Source organism: Macaca thibetana, chromosome 6 (assembly GCF_024542745.1).
Source record: "Macaca thibetana thibetana isolate TM-01 chromosome 6, ASM2454274v1, whole genome shotgun sequence".
Lineage (NCBI taxonomy): Eukaryota > Metazoa > Chordata > Mammalia > Primates > Cercopithecidae > Macaca > Macaca thibetana.
This window is the reverse complement of record NC_065583.1, coordinates 61775812-61801671: the sequence shown is the minus strand read 5'-3', so window position 1 is coordinate 61801671 and position 25860 is coordinate 61775812. Positions and strand designations below refer to the sequence as shown.

The window sequence follows — 25860 nt, the reverse complement described above, 5'->3', positions numbered from 1 at the left end:
AAGAATGGACATTCTTGCTTTCTTCCTGATCTTAGAGGAAAAGTTTCAGTCTTTCACCACTGACTATGACCTTAGCTGTGGGCTTTTCAAAATTTATTTTTATTATGTTAAGGTAGTTTCCTTTTATCCCTACTTTGTTGAGTGTTTTTGTCATGAAAGATTGTTGAACTTTGTCAAATGCTTTTAAAACAATTTTAATTTTATTTTAAATTGACATAAAGTTGTATGTATTTATTATGTACAACATGGTGTTCTGAGATGTATACATTGTGGAATTGCTAAATCTAGCTAATTAACATATGAATTACCTCACAAAGTTACCATTTTTTGTGGTAACAGCACTTATAATCTAGTATCAGAATTTTTCAAGAATACAATACATTGTTATTAACTAGTCACCATGTGTTACAATAGAGCTCTTAAAATTATTCATCATAGCTAACTGAAATTTTGTATCTTTTGACCAACACTTCCCATACACCACACCTCCACCATTGCAACAGCATCTAGTAACCACCAATCTACCCTCTACTTTATTAGATCAACTCGTTTAGATTCCACGTATAAGTGAGATCATGCAGTATTTCTTTTCTGTGCCTGGCTTATTTCACTTAACATAATGTCCTCTAGGCTCATTCATGTTGCTGCAAATGACAAGATTTCCTTTTTTTTTTTAATCACTGACTAGTGTATGTATATACTATATTTTCTTTATTCATTTATCTGTTGATGGACACTTAGATGGATTTCATATCTTAGCTGTCAGGTTGGTGCAAAAATAATTGTGTTTTTTGCCACTGAAAGTAATATTTTGGATAATGCTGTAATAAACATGAGAGTGCAGCTATCCCTTTGACAAACTGACTTCCTCTTTTTGGATATATATCCAGTAGTTGAATTGCTTGATCATATGGTGATTCTATTTTTGTTTTTTTAAGGAAACTCCATACTGTTTTCTATAATGGCTACACAAATTTACATTCCTACCAATAGTTTGCAAGGGTTCCCTTTATCCACATGTTCATCAGCACTTGTTATCTTTTGTCTGTTAATAGCCATTCTAACAGGTGTAAGGTAATATCTCATTGTAGTTTTCATTTGCATTTTCTTGATGATAAGTGTTGAGGATTTTTTAATATATCTGTCAGCCATTTGTATATCTTCTTTTGATAATTGTCTATTCTGTTTCTTTGTTCATTTTGTATTTTTAAGACAGGGTTTCAGTATTTTTTGTTTGTTTGTTTTTGTTTTTGTTTTTGTTTTGCTGTGGCTGAGGTGCAGTGGTGCAAGCACGGCTCACTGATGCCTTGCTCTGAGCTGAAGTGATCCTCCCACCTTAGCCTCCTGAGTAGCTGGGACTACAGGCACACACCACCACACCTGGCTAATTTTTTAATTTTGTAGAGATAAGATCTTACTCTTTTGCCCTGACTAGTCTTGAAAATCTAGACTCAAGTGATCCTCCCTCCTTGGCCCAAAAAGCTGGAATTATAGACTTGAGTCACTCTACACAGCCTCTTTGCCCATTTTTAATTCAGATTATTTGTTCTCTTCGTATTAAGTTTTTATGTTTCTTATACATTTTTAATATCAATCCTTTATTAGATGTGTACTTTGTGAATATTTTCTCCCTTTCCATAGGTTGTTTCTATATTCTGTTGATTGTTTCCTTTGCTGAGTAAAAGCCTTTTAGGTTAATATAGTCTCATTTTTCTCTTTTTTGTTTTCGTTTGCTGTGCTTTTGAGGTCTTAGCCAAAAGATCTTTGCCTATATTAATGTCCTGGAGTGTTTCTCATATGTTTTCTTCTAGAATTTTTACCATTTTAGATCTTATGTTTAAGTCTTTAATCCATTTTGAGTTGGTTTTTGTATATGCTGAGAGATAGGGATCTAGTTTCATTCTTCTGTATAGGGATCTTCACTTTTCCAGCACCATCTATTAAAGAGGATATTCTTTTCACAGTATATGTTCTTGGAGTCTTTGATGAAAATCAGTTGGCTGTAAATCTATATTTATGTTTTGGTTCTCTATTCTCTTCCATTGGTCTATGTGGTTGTTTTTATAGCAGTACTGTGCTGTTTCGGTTAGTATAGCCTTGTAATTCAGTTAGTTGATACTCCCAGCTTTGTTCTTTTGCTCACAATAACTTTGACTATTCAGATTCTTTTTTGGTTCCATATAAATTTTAGAATTGTTTTTTCAATTACTATGAAAAATGTCATTGGTGAGCCTGGCGTGGTGGCTCACACCTGTAATCCCAGCACTTTGGGAAGCTGAGGTGGGTGAATCACCTGAGGTCAGAAGTTCAAAACCAGCCTGACTAAATGGTGAAACCCCATCTCTACTAAAAATACAAAAATTAGCCAGGTGTGGTGGCATGTGCCTGTAATCCCAGCTATTTGGGAGGCTGATACAAGAGAATCACTTGAATCCAGGAGGTGGAGGTTGCAGTGAGCTGAGATTGTGCTACTGCACTCCAGCCTGGGTGACAGAAAGAGACTCCAAATCAAAAAAAAAAAAAAAAAAAAAAAAAAAAGATAAGAAGAAGAAAAATGTCATTGGTATTTTTGATAGGAATTGCATCGAATCTGTAAATTGCTTTAGGTAGTATGGCTATTTTAACAATATTAATTCTGCCTGTTTATTAGCAGTGATATCTTTCAATTTGTTAGCATCCCTTTCAATACCTCTTATCAACATTTGTAATTTTCCTTGTAGAGACCATTTATGTCCTTTGTTAAATCCATTCTTAGGTGTTTTTTTTTTTTTTTTTTGTAAATGTTATAAATGTGATGTTTTCCTTATTTTTTTCAGATAGTTTGCTGTTATGGTTTTAAAATGCTGCTGATTTTTGTATGTTGCTTTTGTATCCTGCAAGTTGTTTATTAGTTCTCACAGTTTTTGGTGGCATCTCTGGGGTTTTCTACATATTAGATCATATCATCTGCCCATAGGGACAATTTAACCACTTTTTTCCAAATTGTAGGCCTTTTCTTAATTTCTCTTACCTAACACTTCCGGTCAGGACTTCTGGTATGTTGAATAGAAGAGGCAAGAATTAGCATCCTTCTCTTTTCTAGATATTAGAAAAAGTTTCAACTTTTTCTCATGAAGTGCTATATAAATTGGATGTTTGTCATGTATAGTGTCCATTTGGTTGAGGTATACCCCTTCTATACTTATTTTTTTGGGAATTTTCATTATAAAAATGTTGAATTATGTCAAATCCTTTTCTGCAGCTATTGAAATAATCATATGGCTTTTGTCCTTTATTCTGTTAATGGCATATATCATATTTATAGATTTGTTTATGATGAACTATACTTGAAACCCTGGGATGAACCACATTTTATCAGGGTAAATGTTCTTTTCATTGTGCTGTTGGATTTGGTTTGAGTGTTTTTTTGAGGATTTTTGCATCTATGTTCATCAAAGATATAGTCCTATAATTTTGTTTCCTTATAGCGTCCTTGTCCGGCCTTGGTATCAGGGTAAAAGTGACATTTTAAAATGAGTTTGAAAGAATTCTCTTCCTTCCAATTTTTTGGAATAATTTGAGAATTAGCATTAGTTCTTTAAAAAATATATGGTAGAATTCAGCAGCAGAGAAGCCATCCAGTCGTGGTCTTTGTTGGAAGACTTCATTACTGCTTTAACCTCATTACTTGTTATTGATCTGTTCAGGAGTCTCGTTCTTTCTTATTTAATTTTGATGTATTGCATGTGTCCAGGAATTTATTAATTTTCTCTAGATTTTCCAATTTTTGATGTATAGTTGTTCATAATAGTCTCTAAAAATCCTTTGTATTATTGTGTCATCAGTTGTAATGTCTTTTTTGTTTCTGATTTTATTTATTTGGTTCTTGTCTTGTTTTTTAGTCTAGAGAATGATTTGTCAATATTGCTTAATTTTTCAAAAAATTAACTTTACTCTGGTAAAAATCAATTTTGAAATGTCCATGTAATGTAGTACCATGCAGGTATTCAGGATAATTAGGTATATATTTTTGTGATGCTATGTTGCAACGTTCATTGAGTGAAGAAAGGAAGTTATAGAATAACATATTCAGTATAATATCATTTGTTTACAAAAAATGAAGACAAGAAAGGAAATATTGCTTATGTATGCTTGTATATGTATTCTTTATGGAGGGATACAAAATAAATTGTTAATAATGATTTTAAAAACAAAACTGACTTTACATTTCCTATTTAGTATTTTTTAGTCTCTATTTTAATTTTGCTTATCTTTTCAAAAAACTAATTTTAATTTTGTTGATCTTTTGTATTATATATTTAACTTCAATTTTATTTATTTCTCCTCTTATCTTTATTATTTTTATCCTTCTAGTAGTTTTGGATTTGTTTTGTTCTTGCTTTTCTAATTCCTTGAGATACATTATTAAGATGTTTTAAAAAAGTTTTCTACTTTTTTGATACAGAAATTTAGTATTATAAACTTCCCTCTTATCTGCGTTTCCTATATCCCATAGGAATGTTGTATTTATATTTTTATTTGTTTCAAAAAGTTTAAATGGCACATTGGCTATACAGGAGCATGTTGTTTAATTTCCATGTATTTGTGGTTTCTAAAGGTCTTCTTGTTATTGATTTTTAGTTTTATTCCCTTGAGGCCAGAAAAACTGCTTAACATGATTTAATTTTTGTAAACTTGTTGAGACTTTTGGCCTTACATATAGTCTATCCTGGAGAATGTTTTATGTGCTGATGAGAGGAGTGTGAATTCTGCCCGAAGTGAATGAAATGTTCTATAAATGTCTGTTAGGTCCATTTGTTCTATAGAGGAGTTCAAATCTAGGGTTTCTTTGTTGATTTTCTGTCCAGATGGCCTTTCGAATAATGAGAGTGCAATGTTGAAGTCCCTTTCTATTATTATATTAAGGCCTATCTCCCCCTTTAGATCTATCAATATTTGCTTCATGTGTCTGGGTGCTTCATCGTTGGGGGCATATATATTTATAATTGTTATAGTGTCTTGATGAATTCATCCTTTTATCATTATATAATGATCTTTGTCTCTTTTCTACAGTTTCTGACTTAGACTCTATTTTATCTCATATAAATATAGCTACTTCTCTTTGATTTTGGTATACATTTGCATAGAATATCTTTTCCCATCCCTTTAAGTCTGTGTGTGACATTCCAGGTGTATGTTTTCTGCAGGCAGTGTTTCTTTAGTTGTTTTTTTTTTTTTTCTGGTTGTTTTGAATATTATTTGTTACTTTATTCTTCTTTTTGTTGTTTATTTTTGTGGTTTGGTGTGTTTCTGTATTGATAAAGTTTGATTCTTTTCTTTTTCTCATTTGTGTATCTACTATAGCAGTGAGTTTTATACCTTCAGTTGTTTTCCTTATGGTAATTATCATCCTTTTTTCCCTAGATACAAGATTTCTTCTAGCTAGCTCAAAGGCCTTTTGAAACAAAAGACCAGAGATTCTCTCACACAAGAGTAAGAAAGTGGAGTTTATTTTAAGACTATGTATTATAAGAACTAGAAATATATTTGAGTTCTGAAGCATCTTTAAAGTCCAGTTAGTCTTTTATAGCCAAGTTGGCAGGGCTAATTTTTTCACTAAGATAAAAGGGAGAGGTATTGTGGATAAGCTGTAGAATGCTTCAAGATTTATCCAGTACAGATTTATATGGAAGCTAGCCAGGTGTCTTTAGCACTTTTACAAAATTGTGTCAAACAGTTTCTTATTTATTTTAGGGTAGCTTAAAACTTGTTTCAGCTTCTATTTTTTGCATTATTGAAACATTCTATCATCAGTGCACTTCACAACAGACTCTCTTTTACAGTCCCTTAATATGTTTTGTAACTAAATGAAATATAGAATTAACTGGACATGAGGGAGATAGTTTATGATTAAGAAGAAGTGCCATTACCAAAATTTGTAATTTTATTTAGTGTAATTATTTATAGAAAATGGACTATTATCTTGGGATTTGGTGTTAACTATTCAAATTATGATATGCACAGAGACTTAAAATTATTGTAAATACAACAAGTTATCTAATTTAGTAGAGTTAATCAGCTATTGCACAAAGTCCTTAGTCATTTTTGTAAAAATCATAGCTGAGTATAATAATCAAAGATAGAAATTATTTTCATGGTATCCATCCACATTCATTCTGTAACGATGCTGTGGGTTGTAAAAATCCTGACAAAAGGGCTGTGTACTTTCAAGTGACTTTTTGTGGCAAAGTGTTTACTTGTATAATTTAAAAGCAAGTTCAGGTTTAAAAACAAGTACATTTGGATATGTATATGTGAAAATCAATTTTTCACCTTAGGATTTTAGAACTAGGTTCAATGACTATGTATTCTTTCAATGCTCAATGGCTTCTATTTTGTATATATATTTACCTTTACATGCCTGCCTAACAAATCTTAAAAATCAAGGCTATTACAGTGTGTTAGGTTTTAATATTCTGTATAGTCATATGAATTGCTTTCAACTAGTTTTAGCAACAAAAATAGCATTTTACGTTTTCATTCGGTGCCTTCACATCCTCCCAATAATACACTTTTTTTCCTTCTCTACCTCTTCTGAAATGGGTCTACTTTTTGCCAACTAAACAATAAAGAACATGTTTTAAGTATTGTTTTCCTTCACCTCAACTTTGGCCCAGACTGTTTTCTCAACTCTGATTATTATTCATGAATTTGTTCATGGGTTTGTTCTTACTTTTGAATTTTCCTCAGCTTTCTTTTGCTATTCTCTTTAATATGTGCCATTAACACATATATGTAAATACTTAAATTCTTCAGAAAAAATAAAATTGTGTTTTCTGCCTACTTTGTTAACAGTCTCTTAATATTCCCTGCCAGACACTGTGGCCATGGTAGGTTTTTAAAAACCTGTGGGAATGAATGACACCTGGTAAGCAGGTGTTCTCTGAGCTGATTTTCCACTGTGCCCATTGTTGATACCCTTGCTTTATGACCTGGTTTCTGACCTCAGATATTGGCTACTTTCTAAGACTCTGCTTAACTTTGGTGCCAGTGTGTCCCTTGATCTGACTTTCTTCTTAAATTTTTGCTATCTTGAACGGGGTTTTGTGGATAACCCCTTTCTTGTTTTTGAACTCTAATAAATTAAACTCCCCATAGCTAAATGATGACATATCCCTAACCTGGAGCTTTTACCAAGCAGCAGTTCTTTTTGGATCTCTCCTATTGAGGACTCTCTTTTTTCCCCAGGGCAGTCATTATGATTAATTCACAGGATCACAGGAGAGGACCTTTTAAGTCCATTTAGGTACATTCTGGAATGTAAGACTATACTGTGGAATAGTGGGATAAAATGTGTAAAATGCTCTCACAGGCATGCTTTATCTGTGAGGACCTGAGAGCAGAAAAGCTTTGGTAATTAATTTGATAGGTTCTGGGATGGGTATTGGACTTTGGTGGTGATAAGTGAAGAGATTGTTATTTGAATGTGAAGAGAGCTGTATGTACTTTTCCATCTCTGAGCAGAGAGTGTAAAATCTATTTAGAGATGTAGCCATCAGCCAAAAGTGAGAAGTCTCTTAAAACAAGCAAAAAAGGCACTGCTAATAATTTTGATTCCTGCACCAAGTGCTCTATAAAAGTCGTGCTAAAAATGCCACTCTTAGCAAATTGTATTTCACTATAATTTAGAGCATGTTACAACTTCTTCAAGTGATAAAGCTAGAGAACAAAGTGTTTGAGAATGTTTAATATGGGGATTTACATTTGAGTTAACTAAGCTAAAAAAAAATCCCCATAGAATTGAAATTATTGATAACTTATGTGATTACCATGGAGGCTTATTGGGATTCAGCATGAGAATACTACTTCCTAAGATGCAAAGAAATGTACATTATTGACATTAGATAAATCCATATAGAAGATATGTGGATCCTACTGGCCCTTAAATATTTACTTTTTAAAAAGTTACTGTTCTGTCCATTCTTGAGGTGGAGATGGCTGCGGCTATGGTGGTGATGCTGCGAGGGGGTCTCCTGCCCCAGGCGGGCCAGCTGCCTGCCCTCCAGACTGTCTGCTATGGCTCCAAGGCTGTTACCTGTCACCATCGTGTGATGCATTTTCGGCAACAGAAGCTGATTGCTGTGACTGAATATATCCCCCAGACACCAGCCGTCAACCCAACATGTCTGCCATCTCCTCCCGGCCCCCAACAGGAGGCATCACTGGTAGCCCTAGAACTTACCACAGAGGGAGAAAGGTTGCCAGGAGAAGTGACAGCTGATGTACCCTTGGTTATTGCTTTCCAATTTCAGGAGACGGGCCTCATCAGGCTTCTCCACCGGGAGGTAGCAGCAGTTTCCCAGGACAACCAAATGATAACTGTTTGCCAGAAGGTGGCTCCGAGCGCAGAGGACAAGCTTCTTATGCGACACCAGCTGCGGAAACGCAAGATCCTGATGAAGGTCTTCCCCAACCAGGTACCGAAGCCCTTCCTGGAGGATTCCAAGTGCCAAAATCTGCTGCCCCTTTCTGTGGGGCACAACGTGCTGCTGGTCAGTGAAGAACCCAGGGTCAAGGAGATGGTCTGGATCTTAAGGACTGTGTCATTCCTGCCGCTGCTAGGTCGCTGCATCAGTGACACCATCCTCAGCAGGCAGGGCGTTATCAACTACTCCAATCTCCCCAGCCTGCCCCTGGCACGGGGGGAGCTTGTAGTAGGCCTCATCCGCCTCACCGCCCAGACCCACTCCCTGCTCCAGCACCAGCCCCTGCAGCTGACCACCCTGTTGAACCAGTACATCAGACAGCAACGCGAGAAGGATTCTGTTTTGTCAGTCAATGGGAAGCCAGATCATCCTGACCCTGTTCCGGACTCTTACCCAGCCTGTTTAGCCAGCCCTGCCCATAAATACACTGTCCGATTGGCTGTGCTGTCCACCATGGGAGATGTGGAAGAACTTGGGGTGGGGGAGTGCGTTTGTCACTGGGCTTTACTAACACTGGACAATATCACTCCCACACTGGGGGAGTCATATTATCAGGTATAGGGTCACTTGGAGATGCAGAGGATTCCATTTCAAATGGAGGCTGTCAGTCACTGGTTTTGTCCTTAGTTTTCCTAACTCGGGACCCAATAGGAGCAAAGGTCCAAGGCAGAGAGGCTGAAAAGATAAAGGCTATTACCCCCTGCCTCCTTGGTCACTGCCCCTTGCTGCAAGGGCTTCTGAGCCCACTCCCTTGGGGCACAAACTGCCACTGCCACAGTAGCTCAACCAAGCAGTCGTGCTGAGGATAGTACCTGGTGAGAGCCTGCTGTGTGCCAGGCTTTGTGCTGAGCACTGTACCTGCGTTAGTTCCTTTATTCCTGACCAGGTTGTACCCATTTCACAGAGAAGAAGCAGAGAAGTAGCTTGCACAAGGTCATGCAGTTAGTAAGTGGCAGAACAGAGACTTAAACGAGGCCCTCTCTGCTCTGAAGACCGCATCCTGAATGTCTACACTAGAGCTTCCTCATCAGGTTACCCAGAAGTGGGTCCCATCCACCATCCAGGTGTGCCCAGATGTTAGTTCTCCACCCTCGGGGTGTGCCATGCTATGGAAAGTTTGGGAGCACTGCTTTATGATAAAACAAAATGCATTCTACTTTCTCTATTTTGTGGTTTACATGGTTGTCCTTCCTGTATATTTATTCTCAGGGACTTCTCTGTCTTCTGACTTTCCTCACTCTCACTTCCCATCCTAGGAAAATCCTCTTCCCCTGTACCTGTTCCCACAAATGGCATCCCTCGCATGCTTGCCCTGTGAAAGGCAGCTGACAGCTGTGCCCACTAGCTAACATTTCTCTGGTGGTTCTGAACCAAAGGGCTGGGGGGAAACTAGGATTCTCAGTTAATGGGGGATTCTGAGGGCTTTAGAGTAGGAGGCCTCATGCAAGTCTCCTGAACCAGAAATTCCTAACAAAGGAGATTGGATGCTTAACTCAGAAAACAAACAAACAAACAAACAAAAAACCAAACAACAACAACAACAACAAAGTTACTTGTTTGACACTTGAAACAAGTTATGTCTAAAAGAGCAAATAAGGTATAAACTCTTAATTGGGGGTTATATTTCAGTGTAAGATGTGTATATTAAAGTTTCTTGTTGTGTAGACTAACTTTTTATTAATTGACCACTGTCCACAAATCATAGCAAACAGCTGCTTGCCACAGAAATGGAACTACTGCAAATTCTGGAAATGTCGCCACCTTGAGAAGATTGTTCATTGGAGGATATTAAATTGCAGGTTTACTTACAACACCTGGGAATATTTCATCATTAGAAAATACCTAACTTAAAGTAAATTAAATTAATTCATACTCTGTTTAGTTCCAAAGAGTGTAAAGTCAGCATTGATGTAACTTTTCTGTAACTTCAAGGTTGCCTAAGGAGACAAGTGCATCCATCGTGGAGCCATCTCTGTGCCATCTGCTGACGTTTACGAGTAATCACCAGAATCATTCACATTTCTGTAAGCAATATTCTTCTACACTGGGAAAGAAGTCCAGGCTGCACTTAGCCAACTTCTTGGCAGTTGTGAAAAACGTAGTAATCAGAGTAGTTGTCAGGCACCTTGATTGAACGTCTCCTTGTGACTATTTTGCATACGCACATTATGCTCAGTGATTATCATTTGGGAGGAAAGGTTAAGGCGAATAAGTTAGCATTTAGACTATTGATTAAAAAGAAAGAGAAGATTATTGCGGGAAGTCAGGGACCCCGAATGGAGGGACTGGCTGAAGCCATGGCAGAAGAACATAAATTGTGAAGATTTCATGGCTTCTGTCAGGGTGGATTTCCCTGATAGAAGATCTTGCCAATGAGTCAAAGAAAGAGTTTATCTAATTAACTTGCTGTTTTGCCCTGTACCTCAGACTGTAGTCAGCACACACACTGCCACAAAGACAGAACAGCATGGAGGAGGTCTTTTTTTTGGTCCCTTTTGATCACTGAAGAGCCTCTGTTTACATATTGAGAGATCTGATAAACTCTGATTTGTATGTGCAGGTAGGTTGAGGTGTTTTGTCATAAATACCACAAAAACATTTATTCTAGTGAGATTCTGAAGGGAATATCATGAAAATAAACTATGTCTGCTGTTTCTCATGCTGATCTGTCAATGGTCTTGAAATTGAGAAAAATGAGATTTGAAAGGAAGCAATGGGAGAAGTTGGAGAAGGCAATTGGGGATGAGGGACAAGGAAAAAACAATATATCAACAAGTCAGAGTGATGGAAGGGCCCTAACAAAAATTTAATGGAAGAGAGTCCAAGAAAACGAGAAATTAGAGAAACAAAGATAAATGGACAGAAAAGAAATATTTGGTGCCATTAAAAAAATCAGGATTCAAACTTTGTTTTTTCTTTTGTTGATTATTGTGAGCATTTTCTGTGCACCAGACACTGTACTAAATGCTTGGTCTTTAATTTATTATTATATTTTCTTGTTACAACCATATGAGGAAGCAGTGAAGCTAATAGTGTTTGTTTATGTTTTGTATTATTTGTTTAGAGACAGGGTCTTGCTTTGTTGCCCAAGCTGGAATGCAGTGGTGTGTTTATAGCTCTTTGAAGCCTCGACCTCCTGGGCTCAAGTGATCCTCCCACCTAAGCCTCCTGAGTAGTTGGATCTACTAGTGTGTGCCACCATGCCTGGCTGACTTTTAAACTTATTTATCTTTGTATGTTGCCTCGGCTGGTTTGGAACTCCTGAGTTCAAGCAATCTTCCTACCTCAGCCTCCCAAAGTGCTGAGATTACAGGCATGAGTCACTATGTCTGACGACTAATAATGTTAAATATGTGAACCCTAGAGCTTGAATATCTGGGTTGGAATCCCTGAGGTGCCACTTACTGGCTTTGTGATCTTGGGCGTAGTAAACTTTCCGTATCCCAGTTTCTTCATCTGTAAAATGGTGATAATAATAATAATGGCATATACTTAATAAGGATATGGTGAGGATTAATAGGCTGATGAGGATTAATTGGGTTAATAGGTGCGTGAGGATTAATATACAGAGCATTTAGAGCAGAGCCTACACACGGAAGTACTCAATGAAAGTTGACCACTGTTATTATTTTATTTTTGTTAGTATTCCAGTTTAATAGTTGATGCTTATAAAAGTCAAGACACATTCTCAGGGGTCTTAATAAGTGTCAAATCCAGGTGAATTTGTCTTAAAGATCCATGCTTTTAATTCATATTTTCCGTATTAGTCTGTTCTCATGCTACTATGAAGAAATACCCGAGACTTGGTAATTTATAAAGAAAAGAGTTTTAATTGACTCACAGTTCTGCATCGCTGGGGAGACCTCAGGAAACTTACAATCATAGTGGAAGGCAGCTTTTCACAGGACGGCAGGAGAGAGAATGAGAGCTAGCAGGGGAAATGCCAGATTCTTATACAACCATCATATCTTGTGAGAACTCACTCACTATTATGAGAACAGCAGGAGACTGCCCCATGATTCAATTACCTTTCACTGAGTCCTTCCCATGACACATGGGGATTATGGAAACTATAATTCAAGATGAGATTTGGGTGAGGACCCAGTCAAACCATAGCATTCTGCCCCAGCCCATCCCAAATCTCATGTGCTCACATTTCAAAGCACAATTATACCTTTCCCAACAGTTCCCCAAAGTCTTAACTCATTCTGGCATTAACTCAAAAGTTCAAGTCCAAAGTCTCATCTGAGACAAACAAGTTCCTTCCACCCATGTGCTGGTAAAATCAAACACAGGTTAGTTCCTTCCAAGAGACAATGAGGGTACAGGCACTGGGTAAATACACCTGTTCCAAGTGGGAGAAATTGGCCAAAACAAGAGTTACAAGCCCCAAGCAAGTCTAAAATCCAACAGGGCAGTAATTTAACCTTAAAGTCCCAAAATGATCTTTGACTCCATGTCTCACATTCAGGGCACACTGATGCAAGAGGTGGGCTTCCATGGCCTTAGGCAGCTCTGTCCCTGTGGTTTTGCAGGGTACATCCCCCCTCCCTGCTTTCATAGCTGGCATTGAGTGTCTGTGGCTTTTCCAGGTGCATAGTGCAAGCTGTTGGTGGATCTACCATTCTGGGGTCTGGAGGACAGTGGCTTTCTTTTCAAAGCTCCACTAGGCAGTGCCCCACTGAGGACTCTGTGTGGGGGCCATGACCCCACATTTCCCTTCTGCACTGCCCTAGCAGAAGTTCTCCATGAGGGCTTTGCCCCTGCAGCAGACTGCTGACTAGATATCTAGGCATTTCCATCATCCTCTGAATCTAGGTGGAGGTCCCCAAACCTCAGTTCTTGTCTACTGTGCACCTTCAGGACCAACACAATGTGGAAACTGCCAAGGCTCTGGGCTGGCATCTTCTGAAGCAATGCCATGAGCTATATCTTGGCCCCTTTTAGCCATGGCTGTAGCAGCTAGGATTCAGGGCACCAAGTCCAGAGGCTGCACACAGCAGGGAGACCCTGGACCCTGGGCCTGGCCCAGGAAACCATTTTTCCCTCGTAGGCCTCTGGGTCTGTGATGGGAGGGGCTGCTGCCAAGTTCTCTGAGATGCCCTGGAGACATTTCTCCATTATCTTGGTGATTAGCATTTAATTCCTCTTTACTTAAGCAAATTTCTGCAGCCAACTTCAATTTTTCCCCCAGAAAATGGGTTTTTCTTTTCTTCTGTATTGTCAGGCTGCAAATTTTCCGAACTTCTATGCTGTCTTCACTTGAATGCTTTGCTTAGAAATTTCTTCTGCCAGGTACCGTAAATCATCTCTCTCAAGTTCAAAGTTCCACAGAACTTTAGGGCAGGGGAAAAAAGCCATCAGTCTCTTTGCGGAAGCATAGCAAGAATGACCTTTACTCCAGCTCCCAACACATTTCCCACCTCCTTCTGAGGCCACTTCAGCCTAGACTTCATTGTCCGTATTACTATGAGCATTTTGGTCAAGGCCATTCCACAAGTCTCTAGGAAGTTCCAAACATCCCCACATCTTTCTTTATTCTTCTGAGCCCTCCAAACTGTTCCAGTCTCTGCTTGTTACCCAATTGCAAGGTCACTTTCACATTTTCAGATATCTTTACAGAATTACCCTATTCTGTGTGTACCAATTTACTATATTAGTCCATTATCATGCTGCTATGAAGAATTACCGAAGACTGCATGTTTTACAAAGAAAATAGATTTAATTGACTCACAGTTCCGCATGGCTGGGGAGGCTTCAGAAAACTTACAATCATGGTGGAAGTTCTTCCACCTTCTTCACTGGGTGGCATGAGAGAGAATGACACAGCAGGGGAAATGCCAGATGCTTATAAAACTATCAGAACTTGTGAGAACTCATTCAGCATCGGGGAAACCGCCCCCATGATTCAATTACCTCCCACTGACATGTGGGGATTATGGGAACTATAAGATGAGATTTGGAGGGTTGGGGGCACAGCTAAAACATATCATACTCTAAGGAGATGGAAGACCTGGTTTGTAATTCTAATGCTAATATTAGCAGTCTCTTTTGTAAGTTACTTAAATTTTCTGATTTGGCTTGAATTCCTTCATAAAGCAGATCCTATGTCAAGGGCTTGAGAAATAGTTCCCATGTATATAGTGTATATATACATATGTATATTATCAACTATTGTAACCCAATCCAATAAAGCAGAATAAGCATGATGAATTGGGAAGAGTGAAATGGGAAGGAAGGCAGCCCATCTAAGGATGCATTTTTAAGAAGATGTCTTGGGGGGAGATGGAGGTCAAAGCTGCTCTATACAATGTGCTTCACAATCATCCATCCACGGGGATGTGTGCACCTCTCATGGGGAAGATGGAAATATTTATCTACCAGTTACTATCCTCTGTTGATCGAAGGTTGTTCCAGGGTTGTTAATGCTCTCACACTTCCAGGTTTGCTCATGACTCAGCATAGACCAAACCTCATTGGACAGAGAAGCCTGGGGCAGAAAACAAATGAGAGGCAGTTCAGCTTGAGGGTCATTTTATCAAGCTGTATCTGAGGCACCACCGATTGCCACATAAATGGCTTGAGTAAAGTGACAGGCCAAGGGGATGTAAGATGAGTTATAAAATGTATTTGGCACACTCCTTTACATTAGCATACACATAGTTGGATTATGTAAGTTATTTGCTCTACATGTGTTGATATACATTTTCTGTTATTAGAACTATGTCAATGAGGAGATTAAATGAGATGTGTGTGAGAGCGCCCTGAAATATAAATCATGTAGAGTATAGTACTGTTCATTTTATATTAAGATCTCCAAAATTGAAGGTTAAACAGTGGTTGAACTTTTTTTGTAAACTTACCAGTTTATAGTTACTTGTGAAATCAGTGCCTCCTCTTACTTTACTATATAACTGTATGTGGATTTCAGCACAAGAAAATTGCCTTGAAGACCCAACAAGACATATATGACTAAATTCCAAATTGACATTGATGTGATCGTTGAATTGTAAAAGTCCAAATAATTAATCTGTCTAATGCCTACTCATTTGGCTACTTACTTTCTTGGATGCTCTACCCCTAATATTCCGAGGTAAAAATTAAGTAGAACAGAATAAAAGTTTATCCTAACTAGGTTAAAATGAGAGGCAGTGTGGCACTTCCTGTTCTTTAGTGGAAATCAATCTGTGTTTTCAGAACTAAAATACAACTTTGAAATGTTTAATCTAATGCGTTGTCTTCCTGCTTTATGCTTAAATTCTCACTTCTTCACTTAGCCACTAGGGGATGTTGGTCATATTGTTGAACCTTTCTGGGCTTCAAGTTCCTCACTGCAAAATTGGAATATTAATATTTAATCCAATGAATTGTTATGAGGATAACTATAATGTCTTTGGAAGAGTTCTTGGAACTTAAAGACACTCAGTAAGGGTTAACTGCTATTATTACAATTATTATCATCATTTGTTTGACAAAGATCTGCAGCTTTATTTTCTGAGGGTTTAAATGTAATGGTTATTTCTATTAACTCAATTTAATAATGAGCTTCTCTAATCTAACATTTTATATAAAACAAAAAGACTCTGAGAGTTGTCTTAATGTCCTGACTGAGAGATATTAAGTATAAAATCTTTTGACCCTTTGATGATCCTTCTGACATCAGGAAAGTACTTAGTCTTTCTAAAGTTGATTTTCTAACAGAAAAGTGATCTCCCTGCCTGTATTTGTTTCAGCACTGTTATAAAGAACTACCTGAGACTGGCTAATTTAAAAAGAAAAGAGGTTTGAGTCACAGTTCCACATGGCTGGACAGGCCTCAGGAAACTTTCAATCATGGTGAAAGGCAAAGGGAAAGCAAGGCATGTCATCTTACATGGCGGCAGGAGAAAGGGAAAGAGAGAGAGAGTGAAGAGGAAAGCGCCACACTTTAAAATTATCAGAGCTTGTGAGAACTCGCTCACTATCATGAGAACAGTATAGGGGAAATCCACCTCTGTGATCCAATCATCTCCCACCCGGTCTCTCCCCTGACACGTGGGGATTACAGTTCTACATGAGATTTGGGTGGGGACGCACAGCCAAACCATATCGCTGCCCATAACTGATTTAGAAAAGACTTAAAAAGTCAAGTACCTTGAAGAGGAGTAATGATTTTGATGATAATGCTGTGTATTTATAAAAGTAGTTTTCCCCTCAAATAGTTTGATGTGCCCTTATTTTTCTTCCATTTGAGTCACATGTTCTCTGTGAAGGAGATTAGGGCACACATAGCATCTATGTAACAGATCTCTGTCTCATAGCCTTATATAAAGGACTGTAAGTGCAGCCCAACGTAATGAAGAGTTTGATTTATTTTTTTGATGATTGACTGCTGATATCTTAAGCCTCACCCCTGCCTCTTTCCCTTCTGTCCCAGTTTTGTGCACACTGATAAGAAAGACTGGATACTTCCTCCTTTGGCCCCTGTGGGAAGTTCAAATCACATAAGCCCCTGCCTGGGCACAGGAACCCTCACGCCAGCCTCAGCCCCTAACCACCATAAAAACCTCATGTCAGTCTCCTTTCCCTGTTCTTGCAAGCCATTTTCAGTTCAGCTTGGGAAGCCAGCCCTGCTTCCCAGAAAGCCTCAGGTAATTAAGAAAGCTTCTCATAGCCTGATGGTATGTGTCATCAATCTTGGCATTCCAACTAAATATATTCTTCCACTCAACAGACTGTCTCTTTACTCTGTTGATTATTTTCTTTGCTATGCAGAAACTTTCAAATTTGTAGTCCCATTTCCCTGTTTTTGTTTTTGTTGCCTGTGCTTTTAAGTCTTAGTCATACATTCTTTGCCTAGACCAAAGTTCAAGAGAGCATTCTCTAGGGTTTTCTCCAGCATATTTATATTTTTGGGTCTTATGTTTAAGTCTTTAATGCACCCTGAGTTGATTTTTGTATATATTGAAAGATAGGGGTAGAGTTCAATTCTTCTGCACGTGGTTATATATTTTCCCAGTACCATTTATTGAAAAGGGTGTCCCTTTACAAGGGGTGTTCCCAATATAAATTTTTATCAGCTCTTTCAAAGATCAGTTGGCTGTAAATATGTGGCTTTATTTATAAGTTCTGTATTCTGTTCCATTGGTCTATGTATCCGTTTTTATAGCAGTACTATGCTGTTTTGGTTTCTGTAGCCTTATTATATATTTTGAAGTCAGGTAATTTGATGTTTCCAGCTTTGTTCCTTTTGCTTAGAATTGCTTTGGCTATTTGCCCAGTTGGTTATTTTCCCATTTTTTTTTTCTATTTCCTTTAAGAATGATGTTGGTGTTTTGATAGCAATTGCATTGAATCTGTAGGTTGTTTTGGGGAATATGGTCAATTTAATGATATTAATTCTTATGATCCATGAGCATGAGAATTTTTCCATTTGTTTGTGTCATCTTCAATTTCTTTCACCAGTGTTTTATTATTTTCCTTGTAGAGATCTTTCATCTATTTAGTTACATTTATTCCTAGGTATTTTACTTTTTTTGGTAGCTATTATAAATCGGATTGCTTTCTTGATTTCTTTCTTGACTGGATCATTATTGGTGGTATAAATGCTACTGATTTTTGTATGTTGAATTTGTATCTTTCAACTTCACTGAATTCATTTATCAAATTTAAGAGGTTTTTTGGTGGAGTCTTTAGGTTTTTCTAGATGTAAAATCATATTATCAGCAAAGAGGGACAATTTGAATTCCTCTTTTCCAATTTGGATGTCTTTCGTTTCTTGCTCTTACCTGATTGCTTTGGCTAGAGTTTTAGTAATATGTTGAATTAGGAGTGGTGAAAATGTGCATCCTTGTCTTGTTTCGGTTCTTAAAAAAAAAAAGTTGAAAGCCTTACAAAAAGGCTTTCAACTTTTCCCCATTCAGTATGATGCTAAATGTGGGCTTGTTGTATATGGTCTTTATTACCTTGAGGTATGTTCCTTCTATGCCTAGTTTGTTGAGAGTTTTTATTTTGAAGGGACGCCAAATTTTATCCAATTCTTTATTTCCGTCTATTGAGATGATCATATGGTTTTTGTCTTTTCTTGTGTTGATGTAATGCACCACATTTTTAAATTTGCAAATGTTAAACTATCCTTGCATCTCTGGAAAGAATCCAAATTGATTGTGAGGTGTTATATTTTTGATATGCTGTTGGATTTAGTTTCCTAATATTTTGTTAAGCACTTTTGATTCTATATTCATCAGGGATATTGGCCTGTGGTTTTCTTTTTTTGTTGTGTCCTTGCCTGGTTTGGCAATAAGGTAGATGTTGGCCTCACAGAAAAAGTTAGGGAAAATTTCCTAATCTTCAGTTTTTTGGAAAAGTTTTAGGGAGACTGGAATTAGTTCTTTGTACTTTTGGTAGAATTGGCTGTGGATCCATTTGGTCCTGGGCTTTTCTTTGTTGGGAGACTTTGTAGTAGCTATTCAATCTCACATCTCATTATTGATCTGTTCAGGTTTCCTATTTCTTCCTGATTCGATTTTGGTAGGTTGTGTGTTTTCAGGAATTTATCCATCTCATCTAGGTTTTCCAGTTTGTCAATGTACAGTTGTTCATAGTAGTCTCTGATGATCTTTCGTATTCCTGTATCAGTTGTAATGTCTCTTTTTTCATTTCCGATTTTGTTTATTTGGGTCTTTCTTGAATAGTCTAGCTAGTGGTTTATACATTTTGTTTATCTTTTAAAGGATGAACTTTTAATTACTTTCTGCTCTGATCTTTATTATTTATTTCTGCTAATTTTGGCTTGAGTTGTTCTTGTTTCTCCAGTTTCTTTAGGTGCTTTGTTAGATTATTAATTTGTACTCTACTTTTTTTTGATGTAGGTATTCATTGTTATAAACTTCCCTCTTAGCAAGGCTTTTGTTATCCCACAGGTTTTGGTATGTTGTTTCAATTTTCATTTGTTTCATGAAATGTTTTAATTTTCTTCTTAATTTTTTTTGTTTACCCAATGGTCACTTTAGGGAATGTTGTTTAATTTCTGCATATTTGTAGTTTTCAAGGCATTGATTTCTAATTGTATTCCCTTGTGGCCTCAGAAGATACTGAATATAATTAAAATTTTAAAAATTCATTGAGACTTGTTTTGTGGCCTACCATATGATCTATCTGGAGAATGTTCCATGTGCTGATGAAAAGAATGTTATTTTGAAGTTATTGGATAGAATGTTCTGCAAATGTCTGTTAAGTCCATTTCATATATTATGTAGTTTAATTCCAATACTTCTTTGTGGCCGGGCGCGGTGGCTCAAGCCTGTAATCCCAGCACTTTGGGAGGCCGAGGCGGGTGGATCACGAGGTCAGGAGATCGAGACTATCCTGGCTAACATGGTGAAACCCCGTCTCTACTAAAAATACAAAAAACTAGCCGGGCGTGGTGGCGGGCGCCTGTAGTCTCAGCTACTTGGGAGGCTGAGGCGGGAGAATGGCGTGAACCCGGGAGGCGGAGCTTGCAGTGAGCCGAGATCACGCCACTGCACTCCAGCCTGGGAGACACAGCGAGACTCTGTCTCAAAAAAAAAAAAAAAAAACCAATACTTCTTTGTTTATTTTCTGTCTAGATAATTGGTCTAATGTTGAGAGTGTGGTGTTGAAGTCCTGCTATTATTGTATTGCTGACTATCTCTCTATTTAGATCTAGTAATATGTGCTTTATGAATCTGGGTGCTCCAGTGTTGGTGGCATATGTATTTAGAATTGTTATATCACCTCGCTGTATTGATCCCTTTATTGTTATATATATGTGATATATATATGTGATATATATGTGATATATATGTGAGATATATATGTGAGAGATATATATTATCTATCTATCTATCTATCTATCACAGTTTCTTTATCCACTGATTGATGGGCATTTGGGTTGGTTCCACGATTTTGCAATTGTGAATTGTGCTGCTATAAACATGTGTGTGTATATGTCTTTTTCATATAATAACTTCTTTTTCCCTAGGTAGATACCCAGTAGTACGATTGTTGGATCCAATGGTAGTTCCACTTTTTGTTCTTTAAGGAATCTCCACACTGTTTTCTATAGTGGTCGTACTAGTTTACATTCCCACAAGCAGTGTAGAAGTATTTCCTGATCACTGCATCCATGCCACATCTCCTGTTTTTTGATTTTTTTGATTGTGGTCATTCTTGCAGGAGTAAGGTGTTATTGCATTGTGGTTTTGATTTGCTTTTCCCTGGTCATTAGTGATGTTGAGCATTTTTTTGTATGTTTGTTGGCCATTTGCATATCTTCTTTTGACAATTGTTTATTCATATCCTTAGCCCACTTTTTGATGGGATTATTTGTCTTTTTCTTACTCATTTGTTTGAGTTTGTTGTGGATTCTGGATATTAGTCGTTTGTCAGATGTATAGACTGTGAAGACTTTCTCCCACTCTGTGGGTTGTCTGTTTACTCTGCTGACTGTTCCTTTTGCCATGCAAAAGCTCTTTAGTTTAATTAGTTCCAGCAGTTTATCTTTGTTTTTATTGCATTTGCTTTGGGATTCTTGGTCATAAAATCCTTGCCTAAGCTAATATCTAGAAGTGTTTTTCCAATGTTATCTTCTAGAATTTTTGTAATTTCAGGTCTTAGGTTTAAGTCCTTAATCCATCTTAATTTTTGCATAAAGTGAGAGATGAGGATCCAGTTTCATTCTCCTGCATGTGGCTAGCCAATTACCCCAGCACCATTTGTTGAATAGGGTGTCCTTTCCCCACTTCATGTTTTTGCTTGCTTTGTTGAAGATCAGTTGGCTGCAAGTATTTGGGTTTATTTCTGGGTTCTCCATTCTATTCCACTGATCTATGAACCTATTTTTACACCAGTACCATGCTGTTTTGGTGACCATGGCCTTATAGTATAGTTTGAAATCAGGTAGTGTGATGTGTCTAGATTTATTCTTTTTGCTTAGTCTTGCTTTGGTTATGCAGGCTCTTTTTTGTTTCCATATGAATTTTAGAATATTTTTTCTAATTCTGTGAAGAATGATGGTGGTATTTTGATGGAGATTGCATTGAATTTGTAGATTGCTTTTGGCAGTGTGGTCATTTTCACAATATTGATTCTACCCATCCATGAGCATGGGATGTGTTTCCACTTGTTCGTGTCATCTATTATTTCTTTGAGCAGTGTTTTTTAGTTTTTCTTGCAGAGGTTATTTGCCTCCTTGGTTAGGTGTATTCCTAAGTATTTTAATTTTTTGCAGCTATTGTAAAAGGGGTTGAGTTTTTGATTTGATTCTCTACTCAGTCAGTGTTGGTGTATAGAAGAGCTACTGACTTGTGTACATTAATCTTGTATCCAGAAACTTTGCTGAATTGTTTAATCAGTTGTAGGAGCTTTCTGGAGAAGTCTTTAGGGTTTTCAAGGTAAACAATCATATCGTCAGCAAACAGTGATGGTCTGACTTCCTCTTTATGGATTTGGATGCCCCTTATTTCTTTCTCTTGTCTGATTGCTTTGGCTAGGACTTCTAGTGCTATGTTGAACAGGAGTGATGAGAGTGGGCATTCTTGTCTTCTTCCAGTTCTCAGAGGGAATGCTTTCACCTTTTCCCCATTCAGTATTATGTTGGCTGTGGGTTTGTCATAGATGGCTTTTATTACATTAAGGTATGCCCCTTGTATGCTGATTTTGCTGAGAGTTTTAATCATAAAGCAATGCTGGATTTTGTTGAATGCTTTTTCTGCATCTATTGAGATGATCATGTTATTTTTGATTTTAATTCTGTCTATGTGGTATATCACATTTATTGACTTGTGTATGTTAAACCACCCCTGTATCCCTGGTATGAAACCCACTTGATCATTGTGGATTATCTTTTTGATATGTTGTTGGATTCAGTTAGCTAGTATTTTCTTAAGGATTTTAGCATCTATGTTCATTAGGGATATCAATCTGTAGTTTTCTTTTTTTGTTATGTCCTTTCTGGCTTTGGTATTAGACTGATGCTGGCTTCATAACATGAATTAAGGAGGGTCTCTTCTTTCTGTATCTTGTGGAATAGTGTCAAAAGAATTGGTACCAATTCTTCTTTGAATGTCTGGTAGAATTCTGCTGTGAATCCTTCTGTCCTGGATGTATTTTTGTTGGTAATTTTTAAATTACCATTTCAATTTCACTAGTTGTTATTGGTCTGTTCAGGGCATCTAAGGCATCTAATTCTTCCTGATTTAAGCTAGGAGAGTTGTATTTTTCCAGGAATTTATGCATGTCTTCTAGGTTTTCTAGTTTATATGTGTAAAGATGTTCATAATAGGCTTGAATAATCTTTTGTATTTCAGTGATGTCAGTTGTAATATCTCATGTTTTGTTTCTTAGTGAGGTTATTTGGATTTCTTCTCTTCTTTTCTTGGTTAGTCTTGCTAACAGTCTGTCAATTTATTTATTTTTTAAATAATAAAGATTTTTGTTTCATTTATCTTTCTTTTTTTGTTAGTTTCAATTTCATTTAGTTCTGCTCTAAACTTGGTTGTTTTTTCTTTTGCTGAGTTTGGATTTAGCTTGTTCTTATTTCTCTAGTTCCTCGAGCTGTGACCTTAGAATGTCAGTTTGTGCTCTTTTAGTCTTTTTAATGTAGGCGTTTAGGGCTATGAACTTTCCTCTTAGCACTACGTTTGCTGTATCCCAGAGGTTTTGGAAGGATGTGTCATTATTGTCATTCAGTTTGAAGAATTTTTAAATTTCCATCTTGATTTCATTTTTGACCCAATGGTCATTCAGGAGGAGGTTATTTAATTTCCATGTATTTTCATGGTTTTGAAAATTTCTTTTAGGTTTGATTTCCAGTTTTATTCCACTGTGGTCTGAGAGAGTGCTTGATATAATTTCACTTTTCTTGAATTTATTGAGGCTTATTTTATGGTCTATCATATGGTCTATCTCAGAGAAAGTTCCATGCACTGTTGAATAGAATATATATTCCGCAGTTGTTGGATAAAATGTTCTTTATATATCTGTTAAGTCCATTTGCTCCAGGGTATAGTTTAAATTCATTGTTTCTTTGTTGACTTTCTGTCTTGATGACCTGTTTAGTGCTGTCAGTGGAGTATTGAAGTCCCCCACTATTGTTTTGTTGCTGTCTAACTCATTTCTTAGGTCTCTTGTAATTGCTTTATAAATTTGGGAGCTCCACTGTTAGGGGCATATATGTTTAGGATTGTGATATTTTCCTGTTGGATAAAGCTTTTTATAATTATGTAATGTCCCTCTTTGTCTCTTTTGTCTGATATAAGAATAGCTACCCCTGCTTGCTTTTGGTGTCCTTTTGCATGAAATGCCTTTTTCTACTCCTTTACTTTAATTTATGTGAGTTCTTATGTGTTGGGTGAGTCTCCTAAAGACAGCAATACTCTTTTTGTGATGAATTTCCCAAGTATTCTTTGTGCTGCTTGTATTTGGATGTCTAGGTCACTAGCAAGGCCGGGGAAGTTTTCCTCGATTATCCCCCCAAGCCACTAACCTCCTGAATTCTTTTTCAGGTAAATCAGGGATTTCTTCTTGGTTTGGATCCATTGCTGGTGAACTAGTGTATTATTCTGGCAGTGTTGAAGAACCTGGTTTTGTCATATTACCAGGGTTGGTTTCCTGGTTCTTTCTCATTTGGGTAGGCTCTGTCAGAGGGAAGGTTTAGGGCTGAAGGCTATTGTTCAGATTCTTTTGTTCCATGGGGTGTTCTCTTGATGTAGTACTCTCTACTCTTTCCTATGGATGTGGCTTCCTGTGAGCTGAACAGCAGTGACTGTTGTCTCTCTTTTGGGTCTAGCCACCCAGTGTGTCTACCCAGCTTCAGACTGGTACTGGAGGTTGTCTGCATAGAGTCCTGTGATGTGAGCCATCTATGGGTTTCTCAGCTGTGGATACCTGCACCTGTTCTGGTGGAGGTGGTGTGGGGGGTGCAATGGACTCTGTGAGGGTTCTTAGCATTAGTGATTTAAAGCTCTACTTTTGTGCTGGTTATCCTCCTTACAGGAGGTGGCATTTTCCAGAAAGCATCAGCTGTAGTAGTATGGAGAGGCAATGGAAGTGGGCAGAGCCCTAGAACCCCCAAGATTATATACTCTTTTTCTTCTGCTACCAGGATGGGTAGGTAAGGACCATCAGGTGGGGGCAGGGTTATGCATGTCTGAGCTCAGATTTTCCTTGGGCAGGTCCTGCTGTGGCTGCTGTGTGGAATTGGGGTGAGATTCCCAGGTCACTGGAGTTGTGTACCTAGGAGGATTATGGCTGCCTCTGCTGAGTCATGCAAACTTTCAGGGAAGTGGGAGAAAGCCAGCAGTCTCAGGCCTCACCCAGCTCCCATAAAAACTGAAAGGCCACCGTCCCCTGGCCAGTAACCCTGAGTCTATTTCCAGGTGGAGGGTGAGATGGGCTTGAAAACTTGCCCCAGGCTAACCTCCTCCCAGCTGCAGAAAAAAAAGGACTTGGTTCTTTCCCCACCTGTGCAGTGTGCACATGGGATTTGTGCCCTCCCCTGAGTTCTGTCCAGGTAACTTCTCACCCTGCTCAAATTGTTACAAAGTTCAGCTAGAGATTTCCTTCACCCTGTGGAGTTTTATCCCCTGCTCCTCTGGCCACCCACCTGATAGATCCCTGTGGTGCTAAGCAGAAATGGCCGGTTAGGGAACCCAGTGAGCTCCTAGGGCCTTTCTGCTGCTTCCTCTACCCCTGTATTTCACTCGACTCTCTAAATTGACTCAGCTCCAGGTAAAGTTGGAACCTTCTCCCATAAACAGAGCTTGAGCTTCTCCAGTGGGGGTGTGTGTTTGGGAGAGGAGGCTCTCCGTTTCCCACTTCCACAGTTGGGGTACTCACAGTATTTGGGGTGTCTTTTGGATCCTGCAGGAGCAGTCTGCTTCCTTCAGAGGGTCTGTGGGTCCTCTTAGAATTGCTGGTTTGTTCTTGCAGTCGATCTGGAGCTAAAATTCACAATGTGAGCCTCCACGTGCTGTTCTGTCCGGAGCTGCAGTCTAGTCCTGCCTCCCATCTGCCATGATGACCTGCTATTCTCTATTTGGTTCTTTTTTCAAATATCTTTCTTTTTGGTAAATTTCTCATTTATATTCTGAATTGTTTTTCTTATTTCTTTGTATTGGTTTTCAGAATTCTCTTTTATCTATGTTTCTTTAAAATCAATATTTTGAATTCTTTATCTGGATTTCAAAAATTTCTTTTTGATTAAATCTATTGGCCAGGCTTGATGGCTCACACCTGTAATCCCAGCACTTTGGGAGGCCAAGAGGGGTGGATCACAAGGTCAGGAGATCAAGACCATCCTGGCTAACACAGTGAAACCTGGTCTCTACTAAAACTACAAAAAATTAGCCGGGCATGGTGGCACACACCTGTAGTCCCAGCTACTCAGGAGGCT

The 25860-nt window shown here is 38.0% G+C and overlaps 1 protein-coding gene across 2 annotated transcripts in view; it reads left to right on the top strand.

The window, feature by feature from the left end:
* Positions 1-10270, top strand: part of LOC126957049 (39S ribosomal protein L10, mitochondrial-like) — a 49814-nt gene extending 39544 nt beyond the window's left edge. The window contains exon 3 of one of the 2 annotated variants that reach the window (XM_050794419.1): positions 8031-10270. In XM_050794419.1, coding sequence (XP_050650376.1) covers positions 8031-9026 — 996 coding nt within the window. In that variant the 3' untranslated portion in view covers positions 9027-10270. Of the gene's footprint in view, positions 1-7973 lie in introns of those variants that run through there. The other variant, XM_050794418.1, reaches the window with a different exon arrangement.
* The last annotated feature ends 15590 nt before the right edge of the window (positions 10271-25860 follow it).